The following is a 17,860-nucleotide window of genomic DNA, read 5'->3' as shown; positions in this document are numbered from 1 at the left end:
GGAAATGGCAGCTTCTACAGAGACAAAGACAAGACTAAGGTTCATACAAGTTAAGTCATGTATAACAAAAGTAGCCTTAGGCTTCCCGACACCAACAATGCTCTTTTCTGTCATGTTAGAGATCACAGTGTACAAGAATGGTATACAATACCAACAAGATGAAAATTTAAGACACGTGCAAACATCTGGGTATCTTTATTGTAGACGTTTTGCCACCCAGTGGCGAAATGTCTAGGACAAAATTTGAAGACAGTGGAACTTCATACAAAAGATGAGGTAATCAGTCCCCCAGCCTTGGAGTTGGTGTGAAGAGCACCATAGTCATGTAGATTCTGGAGTACAGGCAAGGAGGCTGGCATTTATGTACTAATTGTCAGGTGGAAAGGGATGGGTAGCAGACAAGGGCATAGTCACTGGTAGGCAGGATTCCCCAGTGGAAGTAGGTCATACCCAAAGGGATGGGTAAGTTGTAGTAGTCGTGAAGAAGGTCATGTAGATGTCCTCTGAACCAAGATTCCATGGTGTTGCAGCATCATGGAATCTTGGTTCAGAGGACATCTACATGACCTTCACGGCTACTACAACAACTTCCTGCCTTACCTCTACCTCTACTCCTACTTCTCCTGCCCTATCCCTGCCAGTTTGCCTATATATACTGGCTCCTCCTCTCCTTCCTGTCTGTGTGACTTTCTAAGTGGTCCAAGACGGACTGCAATGTCATCGCAAGCTCCTCTCTCCTATGTGCAGGTTATTTGTGTATTGTTCCAGTCATGGTACTGTGCCTTTTTGTTCTTCACTGGTGGTAGATTCTCACCAAGTCACAACACTATCATGGATGGAGAGTTCCCAAACACATGACAGATACCTATCTATAATAACCTAAAATTAATATAAAACTATTTTTTATAGTTATCTTCACAGAGCTAAGATATATGTTTCAACTTAAAAAATAAATGAATTAGGACTATTATGCATTAAAGAAATCTTTGATATTAGGTAATACAGTAGCAAAGTTTGCTTGAATAAATTCTTATATAAATGAGGAAAAAATCAAATAATATTCATTTGTGTATAGTGGAACTCCATTAAATTGTTGTTGACCATGCAGAATGTTTTTAAACACTTCAAAGCATACATGGAAATAAGAAGTAATGAAAAAAAGTGAAGGCTTCGTATCATAAATTATTAGTCTTGGGGTGTTAACTCTGTGGGAAAAATGAAGTAAACCCATAATAAAACATCAGCTGCTGCAGCTTGAATAAAAAAACAAATGACAAAAAACTAATAAGTAAATGGTTAAGAAATTAAAAACAAATAATGAAGAAGGCAACAACCTAAGGTGCCATTGATGGAAGATCTTCAAGCTAAACATTTACACTGCTTACCGATAATCCACATCTGACTTTTTCATCTTTGAGGTCAAAGTTTTTTAAGAGGAGACCAATAGTGTAGAGTGCTCTTCTGAAGAGTGGTTTCAAGGTTTCTAATTTTGAATTATTTGGATTGTCCTCATTTAATCTTTTGTAGTCCACGATAAAGCTGTGATATCTGAAAAAAAAAAAAAATTAACTAAGCAATAATTTGGTCTGAATAAAGTAATTAAGGTAAATATCACAGGGTTTCTAGTCTTGTTTTTTAATACTCAGGTCTCCTACTCCAGTACTGGGTCACTGCACTCACAACAATACTTAACTTTCTGATATGTTACTTTCTATAAATAATCATCCGAAAGGTTTGAAACATTTTTCTATACCTTACAAAGACATACGTTAAAGATATTTCTTACAAACAGATCAAAAATATTGAAAAATAAATTTTACACAATTTTAAATTCAGCACGACACAAGTTACTTGTACGGACAGCCACTTCTAACTGTTGTTTTACATTTGCCTAAACCTGTGTTAACTGTGGAAAGTTATTTGAAAACTGTTATACACCACAGAAAGGCAAGAGAAACAGCTATACAATAGTATTACGGTTTTATTCTACAACTTAGTATTTCATTATCAAATAATTCAATACAGTGTGACACAAAACACCACAACTTCATGACAGATTTTCTGTGTAAAGTGGCAACATCAGGGGTTCCAAATGATAAGTTGAAAGATTTTTCTTGGCTTTATGAATTTTCCTGCACATTTTAACTGACTCCTCAAGGTTAGGTTAGGTAAGGTTAGTCAGGAAACAGGACAAGTGTTTCCTGACGCGGGTCTCGGTCAGATAATGACCCGCCGTTAGAGCTTTTGGTCATTTGACCGAGTTCTTCCGCTGGCTTACCAATCCACCCCTTTACATATTATTGGTTATTATTATAACAAGGTATCTTGTTGCATATAATCACATATGTTAAATTAAATAACATCAATAATCACAAATAATATTACTTTGTTTCAAGGTAAATTGGGTAGCTATTATTTTGTTTTCTTACATGTAAGTCTTATTCTATTCATTATATACATACCAGCTTTCATGATCAATAAATAGTTTTTATTAAGGATGAAATATATATTTTCTGAACCTTTATCAAAGTCATTCTCAGTTTGTGTATACATATTCATTTTATAGAAAGATCACATCTGTTTGGCAGCAAATATTTAAAAACTTTGGATTCAATAATTACATTTAGCAGCAGATGCTAATGTGTGCTGAACATGTCAGAGGGTGAGATGTAAGCAGACAATCCAACTGTCTGGCATTACATATCTCTCATCCTACACAACACTCAACCACACCAGTAAGCAAGTGGAGAACATATTTAAAGAGTATTGTGTATTGTGGCTCACTTCTGTACTGGCTGATAAGCATTGTTCAGAACTACTTTTCTCATGTGGTTGACTTCATATTCCATGTCATAACATGCATAAGAATAACTGCATATTTGACAAACAGGTATAAATAAAGTGCAGTGGAACCTCGACTTACGAATTTAATCCGTTCCTTGACCTTGTTCGTATCCTGATTTGTTTATGTGCCGAGTCTATTTTCCTCATTTAAATTAATTGAGATGGCATTAATCCGTTCCAGCGGAATTCCTGCTCTTAGGAGGCACGACAAAATACTTCAATATGATGCTAATATCAACTCTACAGCTTATTTATATATCACAATTCATCTAATTTCACCATCATTCAAGGAATGCACCACAGGTGCATCACTGTCAATGTTCAGCATTTCTTCGATGTCAGCTTCCTGTAACTCCAGAATTGTCAACGCTTATTGCTTGGGTACATTTATTCTATTAATGGGCCCATCCACTAATATATTTGTCAAATATCTTTTTAAAGCTACCCAAGGTTCTATCGAAGCTAAAACCTTGGGTAGTTTCAAATTTAGGTTGGCTAAATGCAGCGGACTCTAGACCAATGGCATTAATCCGATCCAGAGAGCTAGCTGTTAGTCAATTTTGCCGTTAGTCAAATTAATTTTCCCTATAAGAAATAATGGAAATCCAATTAATCCGTTTCAGACAGCCAAAAGTATTAACAAAAAATATACTTTTTTAAAGATTAAATATAAATATACATATAGAAAACAATGACAAATAAATATAAAGCACTAATAAAATGGGTAAATGAAGATTTAACATCACACTTGCCTTTACTGACTCGACTTGTTGGTATATGACAGACACGTAGGAGGCAAGAGGAAGACAAGTTTATTATGCTTCAATATGATGCTAATATCATCTCTACAGCTTATTTATCTATCACAATTCATCTAATACGACATTATAAACAATATTAATAACACAGAAACATGATATATACTCTAGAAGGAATAAAATATGTCATAATGTATGAGAGGAGTAAATGGTTTAAGTGTTATTGTTGGGTTTAAGGGCCGCCACTGAGAGAAGCAGTGTTGGTGGCGGTGGAGGCTTCTGCCACCAACACTATCACACTTAAACAATGTATGTAATTTATAAATAAGAAATATTTACATTTAAGGGTCTTCAATCTTTCTTCATAAGGAAGATTTCTAATGCTATGTATTAATTTAGTCATTCTACGCTGAATGTTTTCTAACGAATTTATGTCCATTCTGTAATATGGAAACAAGAACTGAGCTGCATAATCTAGGTGAGGCCTTACTAATGATGTATAAAGCTGTAATATAACCGCTGAACTTCTGTTGCTTACGCTTCTTGGTATAAATCCCAGTAATCTGTTTGTCTTATTATGTACACTTAGGTATTGCTGTCTTCGATAAGGTTACTGCTTATCATAACCCCCAAGCCCTTTTTGCAATCTGTATGGCTAAGTTCTACAAAGGTGCTAATGACTGTTGAAATGAAGAAAGAGATAATTGCAAAGTACGAAAGTGGAGTGCGTGTGTCGGAGCTGGTCAGGTTGAATAGTAAACCCCAATCAACCATCTCTACTACAGTGAGCAAGAAAATGGCAATCAAGGAAGCTGTTCTTGCAAAAGGTGCAACTATGATTACGAAACAGTGACCGCAAGTGTTAGAAAATGTTGAGAGACTGTTATTGGTGTGGATAAATGAAAAACAGATAGCAGGAGATAGCATCTCTCAAGCAATCATTTGTGAAAAGGCTAGGCAGTTGCATGACGATTTGGTAAAAAAATTGCCTGCAACTAGTGGTGATGTGAGTGAATTTAAGGCCAGCAAAGGTTGGTTTGAAGGATTTAAGAATCGTAGTGGTATACATAGTGTGATTAGGCATGGTGAGGCTGCCAGTTCAGACCAAAGTGGCTGAAAAATATGTGCATGAATTCAAGGAGTACATAGAGGCTGAAGGTTTGAAACCTGAACAAGTGTTTAATTGTGACAAAACAGGCCTGTTTTGGAAGAAATTACCAAGCAGGACCTACATTACTCAGGAGGAAAAGGCACTCCCAGGACATAAGCCTATGAAAGACAGGCTTACTCTGTTGATGTGTTCCAATGCTAGTGGTGATTGCAAAGTGAAGCCTTTATTGGTGTATCACTCAGAAACTCCCAGAGCGTTCAGGCAAAAGAATGTCCTCAAGGCTAATTTGTGTGTGCTGTGGAGGGCAAACAGTAAGGCATGGGTCACTAGGGACTTTTTCTATGACTGGTTACACTATGCATTTGCCCCCAGTGTGAAAAATTACCTAATTGAAAAGGAATTAGACCTTAAGTGCCTTCTGGTATTAGACAATGCCCCTGGTCATCCTACAGACTTGTCAGAGCGACTCTGTGGGGACATGAGTTTCATTAAGGTCAAGTTTTTGCCTCCTAATACCACTCCTCTCCTGCAGCCCATGGACCAGCAGGTCATTTCCAACTTCAAGAAACTGTACACAAAAGCTATGTTTGAAAGGTGCTTTGAAGTGACCACAGAAACTCAATTGACTCTAAAGGAGTTTTGGAAGGATCACTTTACTATCCTCAATTGTGAAAAACTTATAGGTAAGGCTTGGGAGGGAGTGACTAAGAGGACCTTCAACTCTGCCTGGAAAAGACTGTGGCCAGAATGTGTAGACAAAAGGGATTTCGAAGGGTTGAGGTTAACCCTGAGAAGCCTATGCCAGTTGAGGAATCCATTGTGGCATTGGGGAAGTCCTTAGGGTTGGAGGTTAGTGGGGAGGATGTGGAAGAGTTGGTGGAGGAGGACAATGAAGAACTAACCACTGATGAGCTGGTAGATCAACTTCAACAGCAAGAGGCCACACCTGAGGAAATTGCTTCGGAGGAGGGGAGAGAGAAATTGAAGAAGTTGCCTACTTCAAAGATTAAGGAAATCTGTGCAAAGTGGCTTGAAGTGCAAACCTTCATGGATGAAAATCACCCTCAGACAGCTATTGCAAGCTGTGCTGGTGACTATTACACTGACAATGTTGTGAACTACTTTAGGAAAGTCATAAAGGAACGAGAGGTACAGGCCTCTATGGACAGATATGTTGTGCAACAGAGGTCCAACCTGGTCCTAGTGGCATTAAAAGAAGGGAAGTAACCCCAGAAAAGGACTTGCTACCTCAAGTCCTAATGGAGGGGGATTCCACTTCTAAATGCTAACACCATCCACACTCTCCCCTCCTCCCATCCCATCAATCATTCCCAGATCTTCATTAAAGGTAAGTGTCAATTATTCCTTCGTTATTTATTGTTATTTGTTATTGTTGTTATTGTAATTACTATTCTATTGCATTAAACTTAATATTTCATGTGGGAAAAGTTTTTTTTTTCATACTTTTGGGTGTCTTGCATGGATTAATTTGATTTCCATTATTTCTTATGGGGAAAATCTATCCGCTTTCTGATATTTTTGGTTTACGATGAGCTCTCAGGAACGGATTAGTATCGCGAACCGGGCGTCCACTGTAGTACCAACACTCTTATGTGGGTGTGAAGCTTGGGTTGTGAATGCAGCAGCGAGGAGGCGGTTGGAGGCAGTGGAGATGTCCTGTCTAAGGGCAATGTGTGGTGTAAATATTACGCAGAAAATTCGGAGTATGGAAATTAGGAGAAGGTGTGGAGTAAAAGTATTAGTCAGAGGGCTGAAGAGGGGTTGTTGAGGTGGTTTGGTCATTTAGAGAGAATGGATCAAAGTAGAATGACATGGAGAGCATTTCAATCTGTAGGGAAAGGAAGGCGGGGTAGGGGTTGCCCTCGAAAAGGTTGGAAGGAGTAATGGAGGTTTTGTGGGCGAGGGGCTTGGACTTCCAGCAGGCATGCGTGAGCGTGTTCAATAGGAGTGAATGGAGACGAATGGTATTTAGGACCACCTGACGATCTGTTGGAGTGTGAGCAGGGTAATATTTAGTGAAGGGATTCAGGGAAACCAGTTATTTTTATACAGCCGGACTTGAGTCCTGGAAATGGGAAGTACAATGCCTGCACTCTAAAGGAGGGGTTGGGGATATTGACGGTTTGGAGAGATATGTTGCATCTTTATACGTATATGCTTCTAAGCTGTTGTGTTCTGAGCACCTCTGCAAAAATGGTGATTATGTGTGAGTGAGGTGAAAGAGTTGAATGATGAAAGTATTTTCTTTTTGGGGATTTTTTTCTTTCCTTTTGGGTCACCCTGCCTCGGTGGGAGACGGCCGACTTGTTAAAAAAAAAAAGTATTATTATTATTATTATTATTTATTATTTTTTATTATCACACTGGCCGATTCCCACCAAGGCAGGGTGGCCCGAAAAAGAAAAACTTTCACCATCATTCACTCCATCACTGTCTTGCCAGAAGGGTGCTTTACACTACACTTTTAAAACTGCAACATTAACACCCCTCCTTCAGAGTGCAGGCACTGTACTTCCCATCTCCAGGACTCAAGTCCGGCCTGCCGGTTTCCCTGAACCCCTTCATAAATGTTACTTTGCTCACACTCCAACAGCACGTCAAGTATTAAAAACCATTTGTCTCCATTCACTCCTATCAAACACGCTCACGCATGCCTGCTGGAAGTCCAAGCCCCTCGCACACAAAACCTCCTTTACCCCCTCTCTCCAACCTTTCCTAGGCCGACCCCTACCCCGCCTTCCTTCCACTACAGACTGATACACTCTTGAAGTCATTCTGTTTCGCTCCATTCTCTCTACATGTCCGAACCACCTCAACAACCCTTCCTCAGCCCTCTGGACAACAGTTTTGGTAATCCCGCACCTCCTCCTAACTTCCAAACTACGAATTCTCTGCATTATATTCACACCACACATTGCCCTCAGACATGACATCTCCACTGCCTCCAGCCTTCTCCTCGCTGCAACATTCATCACCCATGCTTCACACCCATATAAGAGCGTTGGTAAAACTATACTCTCATACATTCCCCTCTTTGCCTCCAAGGACAAAGTTCTTTGTCTCCACAGACTCCTAAGTGCACCACTCACTCTTTTCCCCTCATCAATTCTATGATTCACCTCATCTTTCATAGACCCATCCGCTGACACGTCCACTCCCAAATATCTGAATACATTCACCTCCTCCATACTCTCTCCCTCCAATCTGATATTCAATCTTTCATCACCTAATCTTTTTATCCTCATAACCTTACTCTTTCCTGTATTCACCTTTAATTTTCTTCTTTTGCACACCCTACCAAATTCATCCACCAATCTCTGCAACTTCTCTTCAGAATCTCCCAAGAGCAGTGTCATCAGCAAAGAGCAGCCATGATAACTCCCACTTTGTGTGTGATTCTTTATCTTTTAACTCCACGCCTCTTGCCAAGACCCTCGCATTTACTTCTCTTACAACCCCATCTATAAATATATTAAACAACCACTGTGACATCACACATCCTTGTCCAAGGCCTACTTTCACTGGGAAAAAATTTCCCTCTTTCCTACATACTCTAACTTGAGCCTCACTATCCTCGTAAAAACTCTTCACTGCTTTCAGTAACCTACCTCCTACACCATACACTTGCAACATCTGCCACATTGCCCCCCTATCCACCCTGTCATACGCCTTTTCCAAATCCATAAATGCCACAAAGACCTCTTTAGCCTTATCTAAATACTGTTCACTTATATGTTTCACTGTAAACACCTGGTCCACACACCCCCTACCTTTCCTAAAGCCTCCTTGTTCATCTGCTATCCTATTCTCCGTCTTACTCTTAATTCTTTCAATAATAACTCTACCATACACTTTACCAGGTATACTCAGCAGACTTATCCCCCTATAATTTTTGCACTCTCTTTTATCCCCTTTGCCTTTATACAAAGGAACTATGCATGCTCTCTGCCAATCCCTAGGTACCTTACCCTCTTCCATACATTTATTAAATAATTGCACCAACCACTCCAAAACTATATCCCCACCTGCTTTTAACATTTCTATCTTGATCCCATCAATCCCGGCTGCCTTACCCCCTTTCATTTTACCTACTGCCTCACGAACTTCCCCCACACTCACAACTGGCTCTTCCTCACTCCTACAAGACGTTATTCCTCCTTGTCCTATACACAAAATCACAGCTTCCCTATCTTCATCAACATTTAACAATTCCTCAAAATATTCCCTCCATCTTCCCAATACCTCTAACTCTCCTCTCCTATTTTTAACTGACAAATCCATTTGTTCTCTAGGCTTTCTTAACTTGTTAATCTCACTCCAAAACTTTTTCTTATTTTCAACAAAATTTGTTGATAACATCTCACCCACTCTCTCACTTGCTCTCTTTTTACATTGCTTCACCACTCTCTTAACCTCTCTCTTTTTCTCTATATACTCTTCCCTCCTTGCATCACTTCTACTTTGTAAAAACTTCTCATATGCTAACTTTTTCTCCCTTACTACTCTCTTTACATCATCATTCCACCAATCGCTCCTCTTCCCTCCCGCACCCACTTTCCTGTAACCACAAACTTCTGCTGAACACTCTAACACTACATTTTTAAACCTACCCCATACCTCTTCGACCCCATTGCCTATGCTCTCATTAGCCCATCTATCCTCCAATAGCTGTTTATATCTTACCCTAACTGCCTCCTCTTTTAGTTTATAAACCTTCACCTCTCTCTTCCCTGATACTTCTATTCTCCTTGTATCCCATCTACCTTTTACTCTCAGTGTAGCTACAACTAGAAAGTGATCTGATATATCTGTGGCCCCTCTATAAACATGTACATCCTGAAGTCTACTCAACAGTCTTTTATCTACCAATACATAATCCAACAAACTACTGTCATTTCACCCTACATCATATCTTGTATACTTATTTATCCTCTTTTTCTTAAAATATGTATTACCTATAACTAAACCCCTTTCTATACAAAGTTCAATCAAAGGGCTCCCATTATCATTTACACCTGGCACCCCAAACTTACCTACCACACCCTCTCTAAAAGTTTCTCCTACTTTAGCATTCAGGTCCCCTACCACAATTACTCTCTCACTTGGTTCAAAGGCTCCTATACATTCACTTAACATCTCCCAAAATCTCTCTCTCTCCTCTGCATTCCTCTCTTCTCCAGGTGCATACACGCTTATTATGACCCACTTTTCGCATCCAACCTTTACTTTAATCCACATAATTCTTGAATTTACACATTCATATTCTCTTTTCTCCTTCCATAACTGATTATTCAACATTACTGCTACCCCTTCCTTTGCTCTAACTCTCTCAGATACTCCAGATTTAATCCCATTTATTTCCCCCCACTGAAACTCCCCTACCCCCTTCAGCTTTGTTTCGCTTAGGGCCAGGACATCCAACTTCTTTTCATTCATAACATCAGCAATCATCTGTTTCTTGTCAACCGCACTATATCCACGCACATTTAAACATCCCAGTTTTATAGTTTTTCTTCTTCTCTTTTTTAGTAAATGTCTAAAAAAGAGAAGAAGAAAAACTTTATAAAACTGGGATGTTTAAATGTGCGTGGATGTAGTGCTGATGACAAGAAACAGATGATTGCTGATGTTATGAATGAAAAGAAGTTGGATGTCCTGGCCCTAAGCGAAACAAAGCTGAAGGGGGTAGGGGAGTTTCAGTGGGGGAAAATAAATGGGATTAAATCTGGAGTATCTGATTTATACGTATTATATTATTACAATGGACCCTCGACCAACGATATTAATCTGTTCCTGCGAGCTCATCGTTAGTCGAAATTATCGTTAGTCAAGTTAATTTTCCCCATAAGAAATAATGGAAATCAAATTAATCTGTTCCTGACACCCCAAAGTATTGAAAAAAAAAATTTTATCACATGAAATATTAATTTTAATACACACAAACTGAAGAAGACATGTACAATTACATGGCACTTACTTTTATTGAAGATCTGGTGATGATTGATGGGATGGGAGGAGCGGAGAGTGTGGATGGTGTTAGTGTTTAGAAGGGGAATCCCCTTCCATTAGGACTTGAGGTGTCAAGTCCTTTTCCGGGGTTACTTCTTCTTTTAATGCCACTAGGACCAGCTTGAGAGTCACTGGACCTCTGTCGCACAACATATCTGTCCATAGAGCTCTGTACCTCCCATTCCTTTACGATTTGTCTAAAATGGGCCACAACATTGTCATTGTAATAGTCACCAGCACGGCTTACAATAGCTGTGTTAGAGTGATTTTTAACCATAAAGGTTTGCAGTTCAACCCACTTTGCACAAATTTCCTTAATCTTTGAAGTAGGCACAATGGATTCCACAACTGACATAGGCATCTCAGGGTTAGCCCTAAACCCTTCAAAATCTTTCTTAATTTCCATACTAATTCTCACCTTTTTTATCACAGGGATGGCACTAGAAGCTTTCTTGGGGCCCATGGCGACTATTTTGCAGGTGCAATCACTAAAAACGCTGTGATAATATGAAATGTTCCGATTGTATGTTTGGCTGGCTTGTGAACACTGCGCAGGCCACACGTGGACGCGTCTCGAACGGAACAAATCGCATTGGTCGAGTTTTTTAGCGCTAGTCGAGGCAAAATTTATGCGTTAAAATGTATCGCTAGTCGGATTTAATGTTATATGATGCCATTGTTGGTCGAGGGTCCACTGTATTATTATTATTATTGTATTATATTATTATACTATTATTATTATACGTATTATACATATATGATTATTATTATTATTATTATTATTATTACGTTAAGAAGCATCTTTCCAGCATACATTGCCCAAGTTTCAATAAGATAGCCCAACAAACAAATGAGATACAATTCCCTAGATCAAGAGCAAGAGCCCCTCACCAGCGTCAAGGCACCTGCCTTGAGGTCTACTCGCTTATGGAAATTTTGCTCGCGTATGGAAGCAAAAAACTGACCCATCGACTGCTCGTATTTGGAAAAACTCGCACGTGGATGCGCTCGCAAGTAGAGGTTACACTGTATATTATAAACAACAACAGGCCCAAGACTGATCCCTGTGGAACGCCACTTTTTACAGATCCCCACTCGGATTTAAGCCCATTTATGGACACTCTCTGCTTCCTGTCTGTGAGCCATGACTCGATCCATGACAGCACTTTTCCCTCAATGCCATGAGCTGCCACTTTCTTTAACAGTCTTTGGTGTGGAACTCTATCAAAAGCCTTACTAAAATCTAAGTAAATAATATAAAATTCTTTATCGTGATCAAGAGCCTCTAAAGCTTTACTGAAGAAAGTTAATAAATTAGTTAGACAAGAACAGCCTCTCGTGAATCCATGCTGAGTATCATTAATCAGATTATGCTTATCCAGATGGCTCATAATCTCAGCTATAATCGACTCTAGTAATTTGCCTACAATTGAGGTCAGGCTTACTAGGTGGTAATTTAACAGTAACAACTTGTCCCCTGCTTTAAAAATAGGAATTACATTAGCCATCTTCCACATATCAGACACTACACCTATTTGAAGAGATATATTAAAAATATTAGTTAATGGTTCACAGAGTTCCATTTTGCATTCCTTAAGAACCCTTGAAAATATCTCGTCAGGTCCCGGCGACTTATTTTGCTTCGGTCTGTCTATTTGTTTTATAACCATTTCACTAGTGACTGTGATGTTACATAATTTATCTTCTTCAGGCCCACTATAAAAAATAATTACTGGGATATTGTTAGTGTCGTCCTGTGTGAAAACTGAGAGAAAATAATTATTTAAAATCGAGCACATTTCATTTTCTTTGTCAGTAAGATGCCCATAGTTATTTTTAAGGGGACCTATCTCATCTCTAACTTTTGTTCTATACACCTGGAAAAACTTTTCGGGTTAGTTTTCGAATCCCTAGCAACTTTAATTTCATAGTCCCGTTTAGCTTTTCTTATCCCCTTTTTAACGTTCCTCATGACCCTTACAGGGTCCGTGACGAAGATGTACGGCATTACGCTGAGGGTCCAAACCGTAGATCTACGCTGTGAGGGAAAAGTAGGTGTAAGTGGGGTTAAGGTTGTTCGGGCAACCAGGAACCATTAGAGAGTTACGTTGCGCGCGCACACACCCCCCCCTCTCTGGCGGGCTGGGGCAAAACTAGTTCCTGGTGTCCGATTTGTTAAAGTTTCTACTCCTGGTAATATTGACCTTACCTGGTGTGGATGGAAGTTTGGAGAGTCACTTCGCCTCCACTCTTCTCCTAATCAGGTGGGGTGATCTACCAGGAGTATTACTGTTTGTTCTTTTCTAGTGTTTGCTGGTTACCAGTAATGATTTTGGCCTTTATCATTCTTTTTCTTTCTTAGATGTTATATTATCATGACTATGGGTAACCAGTTTTATTTTCTCTTATTTGTCAGCTCTGTTCCTGGCGTGGTCTTCCAGGATAGACGCCAGATAAAGGGGCAAGACGTGTGTTAATAATACTTATTAACATTATTCTACAACTACCGGCCCTTACCTATACTACTTGTGCTCCATCCAAGTGGTAGGAGATTCCAGAACATCGGATTACCATCTGCCCAGGATAACCTACATAAATAACATCAGAGGAACTATCTAGGGCCATACCTACTCCTACCCAACTACCTGAATTGAAGGCCATATTTTTTTTATTATATTTAAATTTTAAGTAAAATTCTCAAAAATCATTTTATCTTGTTTTTCCTTAAATCATTTCTTTATTTATTTATTTTTCCATTAGTTTCTTTTGTTCAGTTGGAAGGCGTTCCACTGACATACGCCATGAGCTCAGCTCACTCTGATAAGCTGTGAGCGGTAAATTTGGGCCTAGATATGAGAGAATATATCTATGTGGTATGTGTGCACCACATAAAACAAATCCTACAACACACAGTGCATAATGAGAGAAGATAAACTGAGACTGTAATTTTCGATTAAAACAGCGACTTTGCAGTGTTTTTTCATGTTTTTTATAGTTGTATTTGTTATTTTTTGGTCTCATTTGATAGAATGGAAGATATATTACAATAATAGAAATGATTTTGACTGGTGTGTGTGTGTGTGAGAGAGAGAAGAAAAAGTAGTAGGGTAGGGTAGGGTAGGGTAGGGTAGGGTAGGGTAGGGTAGGGTAGGTAGGTAGGTAGGTAGGTAGGTAGGTAGGTAGGTAGGTAGGTAGGTAGGTAGGTAGGTAGGTAGGTAGGTAGGTAGGTAGGTAGGTAGGTAGGTAGGTAGGTAGGTAGGTAGGTAGGTAGGTAGGTAGGTAGGTAGGTAGGTAGGTAGGTAGGTAGGTAGGTAGGTAGGTAGGTAGGTAGGTAGGTAGGTAGGTAGGTAGGTAGGTAGGTAGGTAGGTAGGTAGGTAGGTAGGTAGGTAGGTAGGTAGGTAGGTAGGTAGGTAGGTAGGTAGGTAGGTAGGTAGGTAGGTAGGTAGGTAGGTAGGTAGGTAGGTAGGTAGGTAGGTAGGTAGGTAGGTAGGTAGGTAGGTAGGTAGGTAGGTAGGTAGGTAGGTAGGTAGGTAGGTAGGTAGGTAGGTAGGTAGGTAGGTAGGTAGGTAGGTAGGTAGGTAGGTAGGTAGGTAGGTAGGTAGGTAGGTAGGTAGGTAGGTAGGTAGGTAGGTAGGTAGGTAGGTAGGTAGGTAGGTAGGTAGGTAGGTAGGTAGGTAGGTAGGTAGGTAGGTAGGTAGGTAGGTAGGTAGGTAGGTAGGTAGGTAGGTAGGTAGGAAGGAAGGTAGGTAGGTAGGTAGGTAGGTAGGTAGTAGTGATCTGGCAGAAGGCATAGTCACTTGTCAACCCCTCGGCTACGTTGGATCGTCTGACCACAAGGCTGTTTTTACCACACTTAAGATCCCAACAGAACGAGGTGAGGAGTCCACACGCACAACCTGGCTATGGGAAAGAGGTAATTGGCCAGCCCTTTGCTCTGAGCTCGCCACCACCGACTGGAATGCTCTTCTCCAGGGGGATGTTGACAACCAAGTGAAAGCCTTCACTGGACACATCCTTAATCTGCAACAAGAACACATTCCTCACCGGCAATATGTGACAAAGCCTACAGATCAGCCTTGGTTTGGCTTTCGTTGTAGAGAGGCTGCTACTGCTAAGTACAAAGCATGGCGAAGGTATAAGAGACATCCTACCACCTATAACAGGAACTTGCACATGCAAGCCTGTAGGCATATGGGTGATGTTCAAAAGTGGGCCATTGCTAAATGGGAGGTGGACACTAAAAGAAAGTTAGCATCAGGTAGGGTAGGCTCCAAAACCTGGTGGTCCCTGGTCAAGGACAGACAAGGTTATCTGCCTGATGAACTTATTCCACCTCTAAATCGACAGGATGGGACCACCTCTACTAGTAGTCAAGAGAAGGCGGACCTCTTTGCTGAACACTTTGCTACCAAAATGCAAGTTCCTGATCCAGCAAGGGACCCTCCTTGGCTAGCTGCAAGAACTGTGTCAAAACTGTCAGTGGTGACAATAAGGCAGGAGGAGGTGCATTTCCTTCTTAAATCACTTGACCAAGAAAAGGCTGTGGGCCCAGACAAGTTGAGCCCAAGATTGTTAAGATGTGCAGACCAGCTAGCAGCACCTCTAACTCGCATCTTTCAGCACTGCCTAGTACAGTGTAAATGGCCCTCTCCATGGAAAGAGGCAAATGTAGTCCCTGTTCACAAAAACAAGAGCAGAGCAGAAATCAGCAACTACAGACCAGTGTCACTCCTGTCAATCACTGGTAAGATCCTTGAGACAATTATCTCAAGACAAATGACAGATTTTTTTGACTACCACTCACTACTTTGTGATCGTCAATATAGCTTCAGGAAAGGTTACTCTGCTGCTGATCTGTTATTAAACCTCTCCACTAAGTGGCACCAGTCACTGGATGAATCCAAAGTCAGCTGTGTGGTAGCACTGGACATTGCTGGCGCTTTTGACCGGGTGTGGCACCAGGGCCTCTTAGCAAAACTTCAAGCACTGGGAATTGCAGGCTCTACGCTATGTCTCCTCAGTGATTACCTTCATGGTAGATCTCTAAGTGTAGTCCTCAATGGAACGGAATCAGCAAGGCATCCTATTGGGGCAAGCGTTCCACAAGGAAGCGTGCTGGGTCCACTGTTATGGAATGTCTACTTCAACGACCTTCTTCATCTCATCCCAGAATCACATGCATATGCAGACGACTGTACACTGACATTCACTTATCCAAGAGAAGAAATGCCAGCTGCTCTAAGCTACATCAATCACCAGCTGAGAGCTATATCAGCTTGGGGAAATAGATGGCAAGTAACATTTGCACCTGAGAAAACGCAAATGATGATCGTCTCTAGGCACCATGATGGTAATGCTGGTGCAGTAGTAAGGATGAATGGGAGGATGTTGGCACCTGGAGAAGAAGTTGATATCCTTGGGGTGAAATTTGACTCCAAACTAACCATGAAGAACCATGTTGTAAATCTTGCAAACAAGGCAGCCAGGAAGCTTACAGCACTTCGCCGTATCTCGCATCTGCTTGACAGTAGGGGTTGCAAGATCCTGTACGAGGCACAAGTACGCTCACACCTTGAGTATGCTCCACTTTCTTGGTTTGCCTGCCCCCCCTCTCATCTGCGACTGCTTGACAGAGTAGAGAACAGAGCAAGACGTCTCATCTCTCGCCTGGACCCATCCTGGATAGATCTGTCATTTCAGCAGAGCCTTCAACATAGGAGGGATGTGGGTGGCCTTACTGTTATCTACAAGGCCAATATTGTCAAAGTACCACACTTTTTACACTAATGCAGTAGTCTGCATAACAGTAAATCTTCTATTCTTTGTCAAAATAAAAGTTTGAAGTGGAAAGCAAAAGAAATGTAAGAGGGGCCTGGGGACGTGACTAACGAACATAGAAAATGTTATTTTAGTGCCAGGAATGTCTGTCTTGTTTATTCTGGACCCTATTTTGAAATTGTCATCTTTTTAAATTTGTGTGAAATTGGCAAAATTGCCAATTTCACACATACTTCCTTCAGCTCTCTTTTATTACGAGAAAGACATGATTTCCTTGAGTGAATTTGGGTACCTAGCTTCATGCTTAAAGTACCTAATGAGAATTTTTGTTAAATTACTGAACACCATCAATATATCATAAACTAAGTACAGTGGTAAATCGAGTTACGAACTTAATTCGTTCCAGAAGGCTGTTCGAGTGCTGATACCAAACGAATTTGTTCCCATAAGGAATAATGTAAATTAGATTAGCCCATTTCAGACCCCCAATAATATACTTACAAAAGCACTTACAAAAATACACCTACATAATTGTTTAAGTTTGGAGCTGTTCGAAAGTAAAGGCACCACTGTATTTCATGTACAGTGCAATCTCTCTCTCAACAACAGTCAAATACAGTATTTCTTGTGTAGTGCTGCCTTGGCTGATACTGAAAATTTTTTCTGGTACCTGCTAACAAATTGCTAACAAATGCTGTAAAGAGTTTTTATGAGGATAGTGAGGCTCAGGTTAGGGTGTGTAGAAGAGAGGGAGACTACGTCCCGGTAAAAGTAGGTCTTAGACAGGGATGTGTAATGTCACCATGGTTGTTTAATATATTTATAGATGGGGTTGTAAAGGAAGTAAATGCTAGGGTGTTCGGGAGAGGGGTGGGATTAAATTTTGGGGAATCAAATTCAAAATGGGAATTGACACAGTTACTTTTTGCTGATGATACTGTGCTTATGGGAGATTCTAAAGAAAAATTGCAAAGGTTAGTGGATGAGTTTGGAAGTGTGTGTAAAGGTAGAAAGTTGAAAGTGAACATAGAAAAGAGTAAGGTGATGAGGGTGTCAAATGATTTAGATAAAGAAAAATTGGATATCAAATTGGGGAGGAGGAGTATGGAAGAAGTGAATGTTTTCAGATACTTGGGAGTTGACGTGTCAGCGGATGGATTTATGAAGGATGAGGTTAATCATAGAATTGATGAGGGAAAAAAGGTGAGTGGTGCGTTGAGGTATATGTGGAGTCAAAAAATGTTATCTATGGAGGCAAAGAAAGGAATGTATGAAAGTATAGTAGTACCAACACTCTTATATGGGTGTGAAGCTTGGGTGGTAAATGCAGCAGCGAGG

The 17,860-nt window shown here is 40.3% G+C and overlaps 1 protein-coding gene and 1 long non-coding RNA gene across 2 annotated transcripts in view; one reads left to right on the top strand and one right to left on the bottom strand.

Annotated features, from left to right (window-relative positions):
* The window catches only part of Nipped-B (Nipped-B cohesin loading factor), a gene marked incomplete in the record, with an annotated part of 502,160 nt that overhangs the window by 136,297 nt on the left and 348,003 nt on the right, over positions 1-17,860 (bottom strand). Inside the window, 1 exon segment of the mRNA XM_070089404.1 lies at positions 1,386-1,548. Coding sequence (XP_069945505.1) covers positions 1,386-1,548 — 163 coding nt within the window.
* Positions 12,616-13,450, top strand: LOC138853322 (uncharacterized). Its single transcript, XR_011392530.1, has 2 exons — positions 12,616-13,007; positions 13,160-13,450. It is a non-coding gene; the product is annotated as an uncharacterized lncRNA (long non-coding RNA).

Source organism: Cherax quadricarinatus, chromosome 2 (assembly GCF_038502225.1).
Source record: "Cherax quadricarinatus isolate ZL_2023a chromosome 2, ASM3850222v1, whole genome shotgun sequence".
In the NCBI taxonomy this organism is placed as follows: Eukaryota; Metazoa; Arthropoda; class Malacostraca; order Decapoda; family Parastacidae; genus Cherax; species Cherax quadricarinatus.
This window is presented reverse-complemented; position numbering and strand designations above follow the sequence as displayed.